This window comes from Equus przewalskii, chromosome 5 (genome assembly GCF_037783145.1).
Source record: "Equus przewalskii isolate Varuska chromosome 5, EquPr2, whole genome shotgun sequence".
In the NCBI taxonomy this organism is placed as follows: domain Eukaryota; kingdom Metazoa; phylum Chordata; class Mammalia; order Perissodactyla; family Equidae; genus Equus; species Equus przewalskii.
The window spans coordinates 35,970,557-35,987,416 of NC_091835.1; the positions used below are offsets into that span (position 1 = coordinate 35,970,557).

Consider the following 16,860-nt stretch of genomic DNA (forward strand, 5'->3'; position numbering starts at 1 on the left):
GATAACCATATATTATCAACAAACCCCTCAATAACCATTAACTTTCCCTTTCTTAAAACAACTAAAGGAAAAATAAATTTGTTTTTATTTGCTAATAAGAAGAAAATTATTATTAAAACCAAACTAGAAAAATATATATTATAAGCAAATGAAAACATTGTCAAATGAAAAGACATCATATTATATTTAGGAAACTCCTAAAAAAGTCAGAAAGCCCATTCAGAAATTCATAAAAGCAAGAACAAGAAGTTAAAGCAAATACAAATTAGCAATATTGCTTTTTATTTAATCCCCTTGAAAATCTTATATACAACTCTTGGTAGTCACATTCACTGTTTAATTTTTATAAATTCAGCAGCGGTCTTTGGAATACTGGAGGAAAACGGACTGTACTGTAGTCTTCAGTGAACGAGGTGGATTCGTGCTCCATTCAATAGTCCAGTTCTTCATCATGGTATCGTACAGGCCGAACTAAAGCCATAAATAGAGGGAAAAAAGTTATTTTTATCTTCATCCACACACATAGAAGAATTACGTTAGAATATAATATAACATATTACATTACATTATCTCACACACACTCAAACTCACATATACTTAAAAAGCATACTCCTTTCCTGAATTGAAAACTTATATGAAATGATTTTCCAACTTCAGTGTGCATAAGGTTTCTTTCTATTCCATAGAACTACAGTGGTACCCAGAAACGCCATTTGTAAAACCACCTCCATGTGATTCTAAAGCAGTGATTCAGCAGTAAGCACTTTTTAAGGAAAAAAAATAGTTTAATCATTATTTACTACATCAGAATAATATTCATTTGTTTGAGATTATAAATCAAAAGACATTCAGTCTTCCTCAGTTTACAATGCTGTTAGAATTTTTGAATGTTTCTTTATACATATACACATGTATAATTTTACAGATGTAAAAGTTATATTTAGTTATATTCAATAACATGAGCACATAAATGACATCCTAGCATTTTTGTGGATGATTTTTCTTTTTACTTGGCTGCATCATAATTTTTCCAGCCACTACTCCACTGATTGGCATTCGCTTCGTTTCCAGCTTTTTGCCACTACTAACAATGCTGCAAGAAGGAGCCCTCATATATATATGTTCTTACACAGTAGTGGCTTCATCTGTATGGAAGAAATTCTCAGAGGTGGAATTGTTGAGTCAAAGGATCTGTGAAGCATTTTCCAAAAATTTTAATAGAAGTTTCCAGATTGCTTTCTCCAAAGGCTACCATATCTCTTGTTTCCAATAGCAATGTTTGAAATTACTTTTTTCTCTGTATTCCCACCAGCAATAAATATTGATGCTGTTTTTAATTTTTCTTAGTCTGATTTATATATAGCAATATAATATTGTTAATCATAATTTGAACTGCCAGACATACTAGTGAATTCGAGCACTTTTTAAATGTCTACAGTCATGTCTTGCTTAACGAAGGGGACACGTTCTGAGAAATGTATCTTTAGGCAATTTTGTTGTTGTGCAAACATCATAGCGGGTACTTACACAAACCTAGATGGTACAGCCTACAAGACACCTGGGCTATTTGGTACTAATCTTGTGAGACCACTGTCATATATGCAGTCCACTGTTGACTGAAACATCGTCATGCAGCACATGACTGTATTTGTCATCTGAAATTCATTTTGTGTGAATTGTCTTTTCACAGCTTTGCCCAATTATCCACTAGATGCTCTCTTTGTTTTAACAATTGATAAAATATATATAATTTACATATAAATATCAACCCTTTTCATGTTATATACAATTTATAAGAACTCCCTCTCTATATGCGTATATATATAATAACACTTTATATTTATATTCTTCTAAGAGTTCCAACTTTTATCCTTTGTCTCAATTTGTATTCCTTTTATGTCATATATAATATTTCTAAAAAAGAACATACTTTTGCCACATATCATTTCTAAGTGTATAGTCCTCTCCAAATTGTTTTTTTTAAAAAATAAGAAATGTCTCCACTAACTCATTTAGCCATCTTTTCTTTTTGATGTATGACTTAAATTTTTTGCTTTGTTTACTTTTTCTTCTTTTGTTATACTTTCCTCATGAAGGAAAATTATAAAATTTGATTCTATCTTGCCCCAACTTAATCTTCCAAAGCCCACCACCTCCCCAACAGTCCCCAAAATAAAATATGAACATGAAATATAGCAGGTAAGAACATTACCCAGTTTCTCCTTAGCTCCGTAATATACCATTGTTATTGCTTAGAATATATATGCAACTGAGAAATGTACAAGAGTCAAATTTATAAAAAGCTGTTACATATTCTAAATATGGATACATATACATATTCATCAACATATATACATATATATGTAAATATATGTGTATACACATTCTTTCTTTCTAATACTGGAGAGTTCTCCGTTTTAAAAAGAAATGTACCTGTTGTGAACAATAATGAATAAATTCTCCTCACTCACCTCACTGGGTTATAGATTCCCATTCTCCTTTTCAGTGTACCTCAGAACGGTCCTCTTTTTCATGCAGAAATAGGAAAAGATTAAGATACAGAAATTAGTCCAGCAGCACTAAAACCATCTGACTCATTGGAATTTTTTGAAAGGAAGAAAATAATTTCTGGGAAATAAATCAGAACTTCCCTCAAGTGTCTTCGAAGCTCTTTGAATATCTAAAGTTACTGTCCACATTGGGAAGACAAACAAATGTGATTTAAGGGGCATAGAGAGTCCTTCCTATGCTTTAAATATGTTTTCTGACATAGTTGCAGCAAACAGCAAATCCCTTGGATTGCAGAAGTGAGGCAGTCTCCTCTCAGAAGGTAAGGAATATTGAGAAGGCATCTAACTTTCATAGAGTATGTGGATATTGTGATATTTCTTCCAACCCTGCAGAGTTATACTGCTGAGAGGCATTGGTGTTAACAGAAGTCAAAGGACAAAGAAAGAAGCATGTCCTGTGAATAGTTATTGCTTCTGTTGGGATAATGATATAGAAAACTTAAGTTTTTAGATTTTTAGAAAAATATAATAAATGCCAAATTAGAGAAAGGAAAGTAGCAGGAAGTGGAAATGGAAGAAACTGTGGAAAAGATATGAAAAATTAAACTACCTTTTAGAAGATTAATTTCTCTTTTGAAAAAATGAGGTGCTACATGATTCTTTGTACCTCAGTCACAAGTAATCATAGACCTCTTAGCCAGAGGTCTCCTCATGATTGAAACTTTCGTCTTTTCTAAAAATAATTTTTAGTTTAGTTTAGGGCTATAGACCCTCAAAGAACTCACAGACCTGAGGAATTCAGCACGTCCAGATCATCTGCCTTCAAGCAAGAATTCATCTCCCGGTATTGAATTTGGTGGACAGAATTCTCTCCTCTCGAGGACACTGATAACAGAGGTCCTAGGTTAGGGATCAGCAGATCATAATAAAACTTTGCCTCCCTATGTGGGTTTTTTTCCAAGCAGTGCAAAGATACCTAACCTTTATCCATGTCTCCATCTCATTCTACTACCAAGCTTTTCCCTTGTAATACTACATACACAAATGCAATAGGATGAGGCTAAACCTCCCCTATTGCCATCATATAACCCAGTTTCTTCCCCCAAGGCAGCCAGCAGTCTTCCCTAATTCATTGGAGCTTTTCCTCAAATTTCTCTAAAATCTATCCTCTCCCCTTCATTCTCACTATAAAGTCCTTTTCATCTTTCATCTCAACTATTTCAAAATGCTATCTCATCAATAATGAGATCATCCTTTGACCCTTCATACATCCTGTTGTCTAACAGAACTTTCTAAAAGACAGCTTGACTATTGCTCTTCCCCACATAATACTCTTTAATGACTATTAATCTTCTGACCAGAATATAGAACTTTATAATTTGTTCCTTGTCTCTTCTGCAGCCTTATCAGTAGATTCTCTCCTTGAAATCAACTTTTAATTTCCCCTAAAAGGACAAATGTGCCATTCTTTAAGCTTCTCTACACTCGTACATATTTTTCTCTTTCCCTATAATGCACCTTACTCAGTTCTTTGAGGCTTCTCTTCAAAATTTGTCTCAAAAGCTTCCAAGAAGCCTCTGATACTCCCCTACACTTTTAGTTAGTTACTCTCTCCTCTGTGACACTTTTGTTCCTTATGCATGTTAATGTATAATACTACATTGCAGTTTATTTGTTTATTTGTATATCTCTTCTGCTAGACTTGAAATTCCAAGAAGACAGAAACACTTGATTAGTCATGTCTGTATTTTCAGAGCTTAGCATACTTCTTGACAAAACAGCAAAATTAGTAATAACTATATAGGAAGAGCAAATAATGTTTGGGCAATAAAGGATTCATCCTAAATCATATATGCATATTCATTCTAAACTATCAGTTCTATGACATCACTATTAAACATGTAGATAGAGAATAGGAATCATCATCAATACAACAAAGGCCCATTTTCTCCTCTGAAATTTTGTTTCTTCTTTTCTGAGAACTGCTTAAACTTCTTCTAGGCTCCACCCTTCTGGCCATTTGATACTTGAGTCTAATACTTTTCATCTTTGTTTTTTTTATCCCAAGAAGGTTCTTATTCCATGGAAACATTAGAGAGACCATAAATTGGCTCAGACCTGTAAGCAGCTGTCTCTGTCTTCGCTTCTGAGTCCACAAGAAGAGTGCAATGAGAAAGGCCAACAGAATGACACCAACGATCCCCAATACAACAAGGAATGAATGACCTGAGAACAAGTAAATGTCACAAGAGATGATAATGTCTTAGCCAAAAGACCTAGGTCCCTAGTTACTATCCCTCTCTTAGGTCAGATACAAAATTACTGAAGTAAATTTCAAATCCTCAGAACTTCTTCTGACCCAAAGTCTCTAAATGAGAGGCATTCTAAATAATGCATACAATTGGCCCCATACTTGTAAACCCCATGATATACCTGTGGCATTTGATGATTCTTTGACAAGTTCTGTAGGAGAAAAGAGAAGGAGACTCAATTTTGGGAGTAATATATAGAACAAATATTTCTATTTTCTGTCTGAGGGTTTCAAGCCTCTCAACCAAGTAAACTATTCCTTCTGACCTACAACTAGTCCTCCAGTCTTTCTTCCCTCTGCACAGGGATGCATATAAGTTATACTCTTTTCCTTGGTGAAGGCCAGTGTATAGCAACAAATGTTTTCATCATTCCATCAGATTGAAACATCGTGATTCTTTCCCCACCAGATCCCTGTGTTGATATGTCCAGTCTTTACGCAAGGCACTTCACTGCCCACACTCTCTTTGCAGCCAGAGATTCCAAGCTTAAGCCAGCTTCCTGGAACTCACCTGAGCACCTCACAGCGGCATCTTCCTTGTGCCCACAGTCACTGTGCCCCCAGGATCTGGCAGGACAATCCCACAAAGAAGACTCATTCCCTTTGCAATTCACTTCATTGAGCCATATGGGCCCAGTCCCTTGACCAAATGCCGCCTCCTTTAGTGCCTCCAAAGCTGGGCCACATCCCAGCTGTCGACACACCACCTGAGCATCTTTAAGGTCCCAGGAGTCATCACACACTGTTCCCCAGGAACCTCCATACCAGATCTCCACACGTCCAGAACAAGTAGTGTTTCCTTCTTGAAGTCTTATCTTGTCTGAAAAATCAGAGACAGCTAGGTAATTTCTGAGAAGATAAAGCTTCTAAGAGGTCACAGGGAAAAAGAGATTTGAAACTCTTTTTTAAATCTCTATTTTAAAATTTGCTTATTTAATTTACATTTAAAAATATATTTTAACAAAATTCATCTTTTATGAAAGTGCATGTCTTTTCAGCAAATGGGGTATATTTCATCCTCTACGTAAGAACATTAGTGTTAGTCGGGAAACATCGAATGAATAAAGTTAACATTGCATAATGGTCAGTTCTCTCAAATAGAAAAGAGCTTGGGAGGTTGTCAGGTACGCGGAAATCTTCTTTCATTTTAAGAAGATGGAGAATGGGGAAATACTTAGGATTAATTTTTCTGACTGCTTATCTCCTCATATTAGTGTAGCAAGACAATACTTGAAAGAAAAATGGAAAAGGTAAAGTAGACCATTCAATAGTCAAATACTGAATCATGTATTCTTTGCTTCTCATTTATTCACAGAGAAAGCAAATGAATAAAACTTTCAAGAAGACCATGGCGAGGATAATACTCTTGAGAAAAATGATCACTAATCCTGAATGCACACTGGCTAAATTAAATAAAATCAATTACACCATTCAGGTGCAATAAGTATTAACCAGAGGTTATTCATTCCTACTTAATGAAGTCAGAAGATGATAGCAGAATTACAGAATGGAATTTTCATATAGGTCAATGGATACTCACTGGTACATGTGATCCAGGTCTCCTCTGAGGGGCTGGCCAGTCTTTGTTTCCATGGAGACGATGGGCACTGCCATAACGTATCAGGTCCTTTTGGACACTGAACATTGTCCACCCACATGTATCTGGACATTGTCTTGTATAAAGATGCAGGGCTGATGTTTCCCTTGTCTGCACAGCCCAGCTGCCTGCATACCACTCCCACAGTGGTTTCGGACATGTTACTCTTGCCAACGGTGCCCCAAGCTCCATTGTAAAAAACTTCCAGACGCCCTGCACAGGTCTCTCTGCTGGTTTCACTGATCAGTCTCAGAGACATGAACTCTAGGGTGGAATACAGAGTTAGTAGTTTCATAACTTCTCTGATGATTCAGAGGACTCTCTCTCTTAATTCTGAGGTGAAAATTCTTTAAAAATAGGTACAATATGTCAATTACTGGTAATTCTTCAGTAACTTCTGGATGATTTAGTAGATTTTAGCAAAATATAGTATTTGTCCTATAAATATTTTTATGGTTTTTTAGTCTTGGGTTTTGGACTTAGGGACCTCTTTAGAATGCCACCAATGATTCAAAGTTGACTTCTAAATCTCAGTCAAAGGCTCAGAGCCTTTCATCAGTTACATAATTTGGATTTTTTCCCATAAACTACTGCAATTTTAGCTTCAAGAAACTTATTCCATTCATTAGTTTTGCAGTTGTCTTTGATAGTTAAAATTTGTGAGGTACTGCGACACTAAACCAATGTTTTGTGTACATTACTTTAAAATAAAATATTTCCCTTTCTGACACTTCCCAATTTTTCCATATGTGTCCTCTACTAGATTTATGTCATTAAATATGAATATCAGAATCACTTCTAGCATATAGAATTTTTCACTTCCCTAAGTTTACTGAGTCACGGTACTGTTTTCCCTAACATATAACGACTGAGTCCATTTTTCTATTTCAGAATACTTTCTAAAGTTTCCCATGAATACAAAACAAAAGCAGTGGCCTCTTATGGTAACTTTTGTTCCTACGAGAAGTCAGTCTCATTTGTCTGTCATGAAAAATTACTTAGGCATGGTAATTATATTTTTCTCTGTATAATGTAGCACCAAATATATTTCTTCGTGTCTCTTTTAATCTACCTCTTTATTAATACAGTAGTGCGCTGAATCCTTACCCAATATCCAGCTCCATATATATTTATAAAAGAACTTATTAGTATTGTTATTTTCATGATATGCTAGCTCATTTCTGAATTTTTCTCTTCTGATATTATGCTACTTTGCCAACGAGGTAGCAGTAATCCATCAAATCAACACTTATGGGATCTTGACTTACAGTACATTCCTCTGTGTCTGCTTTTCAGGGAATTCTCTGAGATTAACATCCCTCGCTATCCTGTCCCCTGCCTCACTCCTTTCTTAAGTAATTGTGACCACAGGTTGTGGGCAAAACTTACCTGAGCAGATAACGCCTGCATCCTCCTTATGCCTACAATTTTGCCGCCCCCAGCCATGTGAATGGCATTGTGAAATACGAGATTCTTTTCCATTACAGTTCATCTCGTCCAGCCAGATGGGCCCTGTTCCTTCCCCAAAATGAGCAGAACCAGTGGCGTTAATGGCCACTCCACAGCCCAGCTGTCTGCACACCACATGGGCATCCCTCAGGTCCCAGCTGTCATCACAGATGGTGCCCCAAGAGCCCTCATGATAGATCTCTATTCTCCCAGCACAGCGACCACTTCCATTTACCAGACGAACTTGACCACTCTCTGGAAAGAGAGAATAGAATATGAATAAAATGCATTCCTAAGGATCTAGATCATTTTCACAGATTGGTCACTGATTCTTACCTACGCAGGCAACAGCACTTTCTTCTGAAGTAGTAGAGCTTGTTGGGTCTGAAGATGATGTATTGCACGGAGATAGTGTGTGACTTTGGTTTCCTGCAAATATCAAGTTGCTCAGTCATACAAGATACAAAAAGTTAGAGTGAGGAAGGGAGTCAAGATGGAATGTTAGGTGAGCTGAGGGCAAACATAGTTTTAGAGAGAGGAAGGTGAATGGGTCAAGCAGGCTGGGAACGAAGCAGTTCTTTGAGAAGAGCTGGCACGTGGTAAGCACTGGATAACTACAAGGTCCATGCAAATTAAGTTTACTTTCTCTCTAAAAAGACAAATGAGGTTAACATTCTGGCACACTTCTTGTGATCCCACAAAATGGATCATTCCCTTTTACTTTCTATCTTCATCTCTAAAGGTACAGCTACTCTTAAGGCACACCACCACGAGTGCCATTTATCCTCTTACCTGAGCAGATTACAGAGGCCACTTGCCCTGCAGAACATAGCGATGCACCCAGAGCGGTTACAGGACAATCTCCCACGTGCTGCTCAGTCCCAGTGCAGTGAAACATGTGCCTCCAGACCTGACCACTTCCTTTCCCAAAATGTGCTCCTCCTTGGGTAGAAAGGGCAACTCCACATTTAAGCTGCTGGCAAAAAACATGAGCATCTTCCATGTCCCAGTGAGAGTTGCAGAGGGATCCCCAGGTCCCAAGAATCTTGAGCTCCACTCTTCCCTCACATGCAGACTTGCCATTCACCAAGCGGATTTCTGTGTATCCTGGAAGGAGACAGGGCTTTACAAAAGATGTCTGTGACTACCTATCCCTACCCTTTTCACAGTATGAGAACAAATTGAACATGTTCTTTGCATCTCACTTGAGCAGACTACTCCAACGTCTCTGCTGTGGCTACAGGTCCCGTCGGGGTGGGGTGCTACTGGGCAGAGTGAAAGATGGGACTCGTGCCCCTCACACTGGAATTCTTCAGTCCAGATCTGCCCAGTTCCTTCTCCAAAGTGAGCTCCCCCTAGGATAGAGACGACTGTGCCACACTGTAATTCCCTGCACAGCACACGGGCAGCTTCCAGGGAGAAGTCAGAGTCACAGACGGAGCCCCATGTGTCGCCATGTTTCACTTCAACACGACCAGAGCAGGGAATGTCCCCTCCAACCAGTCTGGGTTCCCTGTGGGCTGAAAAATAATAATATTTCAGTGAAAGATAACATGATACTCAGATTTTCCTTCAGGTGAGGAAGGGAGTGAAGAGTGAGAAAGGGAGACCAGAGTGTTTAGTGATTTTCCACTCTCATTCCTTTTGGCTTTCCTTTTTTTTTTTTTTAAAGATTGATACCTGAGGTAACATCTGTTGCCAATCTTCACTTCTTTCCCTTGTTCTTCTCCCCAAGGCCCCCCAGTTCATAGCTGTATATTCTAGCTGGAGGTCCTTCTGGTTGTGCCTTGTGGGATGCCACCTCAGCATGGTCTGATGAGTGGTGCCATGTCTGAGTCTAGGATCTGAACTGTTGAAACCCTGGGCTGCTGAAACGGAGCATGTGCACTTAACCACTCGGCCATGGGGCCTCCCCCTTCTTGGCTTTTCTGCCTGGAGTTGGACATAGCAATTTCTAGGTCTCCCCATTCCTCATTGGACCAATTCATCTGGAAAAATTCTGGAACTTTGCCTCCTGGGACCAACCATGCCTGGAGGCATGATAATTCTTTCCTTTCAGTATTTTGCTTACGTTATTCCTAACATTGGAGACCACAGTAACATATATCCACTCTCTCTTTTAGCCCTATACTCAATCCTCCGCCCACTGCAATCTGCAGTCTGCCCCAACCTTTTCAAATGGTTCTACATGAAGTTTTTCGATGTACTTCCCATTTCAAAATGAACATCAGACCCCTTCTTCCCTTTGATAACTGTTACACTTGATACATGAGACGCTTCTTTCTCCCCTTTACTCCTCCTTCCTGCCCAACAGTACTTTATCATGTATTCTCTGACCAAAGAAGTTCTATCCTCCACTTTCTCATCCTCTCAATGGACATCTTCTCTTAACTGCCAATAAGTATGTTTTCATCTATACATTTCCCTTTACATTTATATTCATAAACATATTTACTTGTTCAACTGGAACTTAAGGTGTTCAGGACTGAATGAATTAATGTACTGATAAGACCACTGTATTCTTTATGCACTTAGTGAGATTCAGATCAAATTAGAATCACCTAAAATTGAACCACTCCTTTATCTCACGAGGAATAATGGTAATAATAACGATAGTAGTGAACATTAAGTGTGCACCTATTGTATACAGGGCATTTTGCTAGGTGTTCCACAAACATTATTTAATTCATACAGATACTTAAAGGGATAATTATTAATATCATTCCAATTTTACAGACAAGGAAATTGAAACACAGAGAAATGTAGTAATTTGGTAAGGTCACACCCGAGTTAGTGAAAGGCCAGGATTTAAAGCCAGGCACTATATTCCAGACTAGAATCTTGACCCTCACAATGACTGCACATGTGGAAAACCACCACTGTTTGTCCATATTTATTGCTATTGCTTTAATGTAATTTGTTATCACATGTCATGTAAACCTTTGCAATAGTGTCCTTGTGGTCTACTTGTTTCTAAGTCCTCTTTCCAATACGTCTATGCCAAGACCACAAATATATTATTAAATTTCAAATATTTTCACATGATATCTTTGTCTTCAAGATAGTTCAATGTTTCTTTATTATTTATACAATAATTTATCCTTTAAACAAATGTTATTAATTACCTACAATGTTTTAGGCATTTGGATGGGCTAAAAAGTCTGTCACAGAGTTCAGTCTATCAGTGAAGATAGATAATACTAATACCGCTAATAACAATCATAACCATAGTAGCTAACATGTATTGATCACTTGCTGTGTAATTCCTGTGAGGTAGGTATTATTATTACCATCATTTTTCTTTTGAGGAAATTGCAGCACAGAGAGCTTTGGTAAATTTCCCAATATTACCTATCTATTAAAATTAAGGAAAGATGATAAATGCTAATTTCTTGACATACTTTAAAATGATCTATGATGTTACCTTAGAAGACTTAGTTATCTATTACTCTATCATGATGTTACCTTAGAAGACTTAGTTATCTATTACTCTATCAATCATACCTGACGCCCCAGCTTAAAGATGCCTGGGCATACTATGCTTTTTCATGCTTCTGTACCTCTGCCGAAACTTTTCCTTCTAACTGTAATATATTTCCCAACCTTGTGTACCTGGGAGAAGGCTACTTCTTTTCAAGGCTGCTCAATTTCTCATTGATTGCTCTCTCCCCTAAGAACTCACAGTTTAGTAGAAGACACACATGTTTAAATAATCATGAGTCCAAAATTAGAAATATATGTTGGATAAAAAAACTGAAAAATGAAGAAGTCATCAGTTCTGTTTGAGTCTTAGTAGGAAAACTCTAGAGAATATTATAAATCTGACCTGAGTTTTGACAAAAAAAAAAAATGAGGAATTTACCACATAAACAACGTGTGAAACAGCATTTAAAGAGTACAATTTCTTAGACTTCTTTCTGTCTGATTTGTCTAAACTGCACATCAGAGAGAAACTGTTTTATCATTCTAGTCTTCCTGCTTTATTGAGTTTTTCTGGCCCTTTGCAGCCATAAAGACTTGTGCTCTATAAAAGTCTAAGAATTCAAATAGATTATGGAATTTGCGATTTGAATTTTGCAGGCATAGAGACAGTATTCCTCTATTTTTTTCCTGGAAATCTTCTGAAAGTATCAAGTAAGGCAAGGAACAAAATTACAAACCCTATTTCTAGCAAAACAAGGAGAGAGCTAAAATCTGGGCCGCAAAATAAGTGAAAAAGCTTCCAAAAGCTACATAAATATAACAAAAAAGTTTAGAAAAGAAAGCAAAGGAAACGCATGACAAATAGCAAACAAAAATATAGTTCTGTAGAGAAAGGGGCCCACCTTAAGTTGCCAACTTATCCTATTTGGGATTTCTACTATATGCAGCTGAAAAGAATCCTAAATAATTCAGAATGTATTACCATAAGTGAGGTACTCTAGTTATGAAACCTAGATTTTGAATGTGATTAAACAGAATTGATGGGCAGAATATACCAATGACTCAGATATTGGAGGCTGGAAAGCTAATGAGTCTTGTTATTCATGGTAAGATATTTGGACAAATGTAACCTTGAAAAGAAAATCATGTGCTCACTAAAGCTGAAAAATTGGAGAACATTGAGGAAGGTATAAAAAACTGAGAAAAAAATCATAAGGTTGGTATGACATGAAACCTTCTTGCCACTTTTAACACTTACCAGCAAGAGATAAACTCAGACTAGAAGTAGCCAGACTGCAAGAAGAAGTGGAAGGAAAAGTACCAATTTGTAAGGGAGGCATGCTCTGCCTGCAGCTACTATATGTAGTTAATTGTAAGTCCTATAATTTAAAACTTGCAGGACTAAAAAAAAAAAGCATAAGTATCCTGTCCCCCAAATTGAAATGGTGATAAAACTGCAGCTTTAGCAGAAAATAAAATTGATGCTCCACTTACAAAGACAATGAGCCTACCAGCAAAGACAGGATTTAGGTCTTGCCTTTCCTCCCAAACTCATGGTTTCAAATGATTTTAAGGAAGTGGCCAATAAATTAAGAGGAAGGGACTGGCCACAGCATAGATCAAAGTATGTAAATGTATTCTTTGACTGTGGTTACTTTCACATGGCATTCAATTAAAGCAAATAGACCAAAAGCCTACTAAGTTTAGAGAGCATTGTTTTGCTGATTTTGATGGCAGCTGACATCAGCCAGTGATTACTCAACCCTTACAGCAACCCAAGGGTCGCTAAACTAATATCAGCAGAAAATGGGTTGTGAAAGGTGTGGATATAATCTCCAAACCGAACTCACATGTGACTATGGAGAACCATGCACTAGGGAGAACTGCCCTAAGAACGGCACCTGGGCTCGTGAAGGACAACAGACAGAGGGCAACTTCAGAAAGTAGAGCCTGGGCTATCAGATTGGCCTACCAAGGAACTCACTCAGTTGCAGGGCAATTCTTCATTCTTGTCCAGGAGGATTTGATAATTACTGCAGAAAAACAACTCTAGGTGTTTCTTGGTGACCACAGCGCCACCAAAACAGCCTTAAACTGCTTACCTATCTGACTTTTCTTTAATGAGAAAAAACCAAACTTTTTCTTCAATCACTCTTATTTGATTTTTTTTTAGATGCAGCTGAACTTAGTGCTAATATGAAATGCAATTAATAGGAAAATATACAAATCTTTCTAAATTTAGAAGAAAATTATCAGACATAGAAGTATGCTTGCCCGTGCTCAAACACATGCAAAGTCCCCAAAAAGGTCACATAGTGAAAAATGTTTTTAGTTGTAGCATAATACATAATGACTATAAATATTCTGTATACATAATAGGACACTATAATCTTAATATGACTAAGATCAACTATATCTCTCATCTCAAAAGTAATTTAATCAGAGTCCTTTTTAAAATAAATCTCAATTGTATGATGAGTACAAGTGATGCACCTAAAACAGAATGATTTATAAAGGTTGAAAATAAATAAAGCCGTAGTCATGATATTAATATCAGATGAGTTTGATTAAGAAAAAAATCACTCGACCATAAAAAACTGGAAACTTTATAATGCTAAAAAGAGCAATTCACAACGACCACATAGTCATAGGAAGATCTATGTCCCAGATTCACACAGTATTAATCATCAATTATGCAAAACAGCTACTGGTGCACTCAGTGGAAAACCTATAACCTCAGATATTTATATTAATAAATAAGAAAGAATCAAAATTAATTAAACATCCAATTCAAGAATTCAAGAGAAAGAAAGAAACCATACTTTAGGATATCAGAAGTGAATTAATAGAAAGAAAAACAAATTTTAATGAATTAGAAAGCGCACATAGCACTAATCTTAAAAAATCCAAATACTAGTTCCTTAAAAAAAAGCTAACAGCTAATTTTATCTAAAAAAGAAATTAAAAATATAAATAAATGCACACACTAAAAATGCTGAGAAAAGAAATGTCATGGATGCAGAAATAATTTCTGAAAGCTCTTTAAAAACTGATATGAAATTATGGTCAAGATATTTTATTAAGTAAATACTCAACAGAACAGTTTATATAATATGCCACCATTTGGATAACAAAATGAGGTGAAACTTATATATGGGTTTGTTTGTATTTTCTTGTATTTACATAAAATGTCTCTTGAAGAATATATAAATACTCCAACCACAGAAGTTGTCTGTGGGGAATAGAACTGGATAGCTGGGGACAGCAGTGGAGGAAAAGTTTACTCTTTCATGTTTTGAAGTTTAAACTATGTGAATATATTGGCTAATCAAAAAATACCTTTTTTCAAAAAAAGAAGATTGAAAAGCAAATGTATAAATTCAAATTTGTATCTTAAAAGACTGTCTTATTTCAATCAGAGGATAATTTCTATGTAACCAGAGGTAGACACAATTTGCAACATCAGGGAATGAACCTAGGAGCATATCTAGGTTAGGATGTGTCTAGGGCAAAGCCATTGGCTAGTGGACACGCAGCACATAAGTTTCCACCCTATGACTAGGTCTCTGTATGTTTAATGGTTTTGCTCTTACGTTGCTCTCTCTAAAGTCTTTTTTTCCCCACTATATTAGTAGTAGCTACATCAATATATTACCTTACAGTTGTTGAAAAGGCATCACTTTTTAACAAAGTTAGCATTTGTATAAACATGATTAGTGTAAAATAGCAGAGATTATCCACAAGCTAGCCAACTCACTTTTGAGCTTTTTAAAGAGGTTGCCGTGAAATACACAAAAATGTTCAGAAAGAGGAAAATTCTTTCATAGTAAGATAGAGGGAGCCTAAGTGTCAATCACGCCAGTTTATCCAAGTTATTTTTTAAATCTTTTGGTGACATTTGCATGAAAGACATATTTAAGTTTTACCTTAAAAATTTTAACCTCCTTAATCTTTCACACTTCTATGTATTTAAAAATAAGTCAAAAGTTAAAGTGAGCAAAAAACAAACACCTGTGTGCAAGGTACAAAATGAATTATAAATTTACCTGAAATTCTCACAATGGAGTAGATATTTTCTGTTTTTTTGAGAAAAATCTAGTCAAGGAGAACAATGTTTCTGATCAGTTTCGAAGTTATTACTGGAAATTTACGCTCTCGGAATTCAACTTCTTAACACATTGATTGAAAGTCTTACCTGAGCAGGTAATTTTGGCTTCTCCATCGAGCTGGCAGTTAAGTCCGCCCCATTGCCAATTCTTGCACTCCCAAAGAGAAGTTTCATTTCCATTGCAGCTACCTGAAAACAGCCAAGTGTTTGTTGCCTTAATTTTGGAATAAACTTGATAGGATGTTTTGAGTGCAGATCCACATCCCAGCTGCCTGCAAACCACATCAGCTTCTTTCAGTCCCCAGTTTCTGTCGCACACTTTCCCAAACAGTTTCTGAATTTCCACCTCCACTGTCCCAGCACAACGGCTGCCTCCACCTATAAGTCTCAGTTCCAGATCTGATCCATCTGCAAAAGAAACATACACTCAGGCCATAAACACTTAAGGAAGTTAGTTCCCAAAGAATATATTTTTAACTTGCTCCTTCCCAGATACTGAGACACTGGAAATTATGGCTTAACTATCTCCCAGCTTTTTTTAACAGCCAATATAGACGATAAATTTGGTTATAAATGGGATTAAGTTTCAAGGGTTAATAGAAATTGTTAATGGCAGAAAAATATGAGCAAGTCAGATATATTAAAAAAAGAGACCTATAACATTTTGTCTCTTAGAGCTCCAAGAAGATTTAGAGTTCAAAGTGTGGTCCCTAACAGCAGTCTGAATAATTAATACAGAAAATTGAGTAAGACAACACTCCAAACTAGTCAAATAAAGAATGCATAAAAGAATCCCTAACAAAAAAATCAATAGATATTTCCATCCCTCATATCTCACACCTGTTCCTACTCCTAAAGACCACAGGTCCTTCCCTCTGTTTTTCTCTCTGTTTGAACTTACCAGAACATGTCACCCCAGCATCTTCATTATGATTACAATAATGCTTTCCCCATTCATGGTGTTGACACTGCCAGAGAGCAGATTCATGTCCATGGCAGGAAACACTGTCAAGCCAAATGTGTCCAGTTCCCTCACTGGCATTAACTCGACCAATGGCGGTGATGGCAGTTGGACATCCCAGTTGCTTACATACCACAGCGGCATCCTTACTATCCCAGCCATCATCACACACTGTCCCCCATTCTCCTTGGAATTTCACTTCTAATCTTCCTGAACATTCAGTGACTCCATCTACCAGTCTCAGGCTCATATCTGCTCCTTCTGTAAGAGAGAAACAAAACAAGTCTGTGACAAAGAAACAACAAGAATAAGGGGATTCTAAATAGATGTACCTGAGATGAGTTAAGGAAAAAAGGGAAGATATAGTCGAGACAGAGAAAGCAGTAATATACTACCACTGAAAATCAAAGATGGAAGGAGGAGTGGATCAGGCAAGAAGACAGTACTTCTCAGTAAGGAAAGCATGCACTATAGGAAGCGTTCCTAACAGGAGGTTCAGGG

The 16,860-nt window shown here is 36.9% G+C and overlaps 1 protein-coding gene across 7 annotated transcripts in view; it reads right to left on the bottom strand.

The window, feature by feature from the left end:
• Positions 1-265: 265 nt before the first annotated feature.
• The window catches only part of CD163 (CD163 molecule), a 47,299-nt gene continuing 30,704 nt past the window's right edge, over positions 266-16,860 (bottom strand). For all 7 annotated transcript variants that reach the window (XM_070619027.1, XM_070619023.1, XM_008507982.2 and 4 more), the window contains 13 exons: positions 16,300-16,620; positions 15,486-15,806; positions 9,073-9,387; positions 8,660-8,974; positions 8,204-8,296; positions 7,808-8,122; positions 6,362-6,682; positions 5,333-5,641; positions 4,944-4,973; positions 4,629-4,736; positions 3,300-3,395; positions 2,472-2,525; positions 266-471 (listed from right to left, as the gene is read on the bottom strand). In XM_070619027.1, the coding sequence (XP_070475128.1) occupies positions 2,503-2,525; positions 3,300-3,395; positions 4,629-4,736; positions 4,944-4,973; positions 5,333-5,641; positions 6,362-6,682; positions 7,808-8,122; positions 8,204-8,296; positions 8,660-8,974; positions 9,073-9,387; positions 15,486-15,806; positions 16,300-16,620 (2,567 nt within the window). In that variant the 3' untranslated portion in view covers positions 266-471; positions 2,472-2,502. The remainder of the gene's footprint in view (positions 472-2,471; positions 2,526-3,299; positions 3,396-4,628; positions 4,737-4,943; positions 4,974-5,332; positions 5,642-6,361; positions 6,683-7,807; positions 8,123-8,203; positions 8,297-8,659; positions 8,975-9,072; positions 9,388-15,485; positions 15,807-16,299; positions 16,621-16,860) is intronic.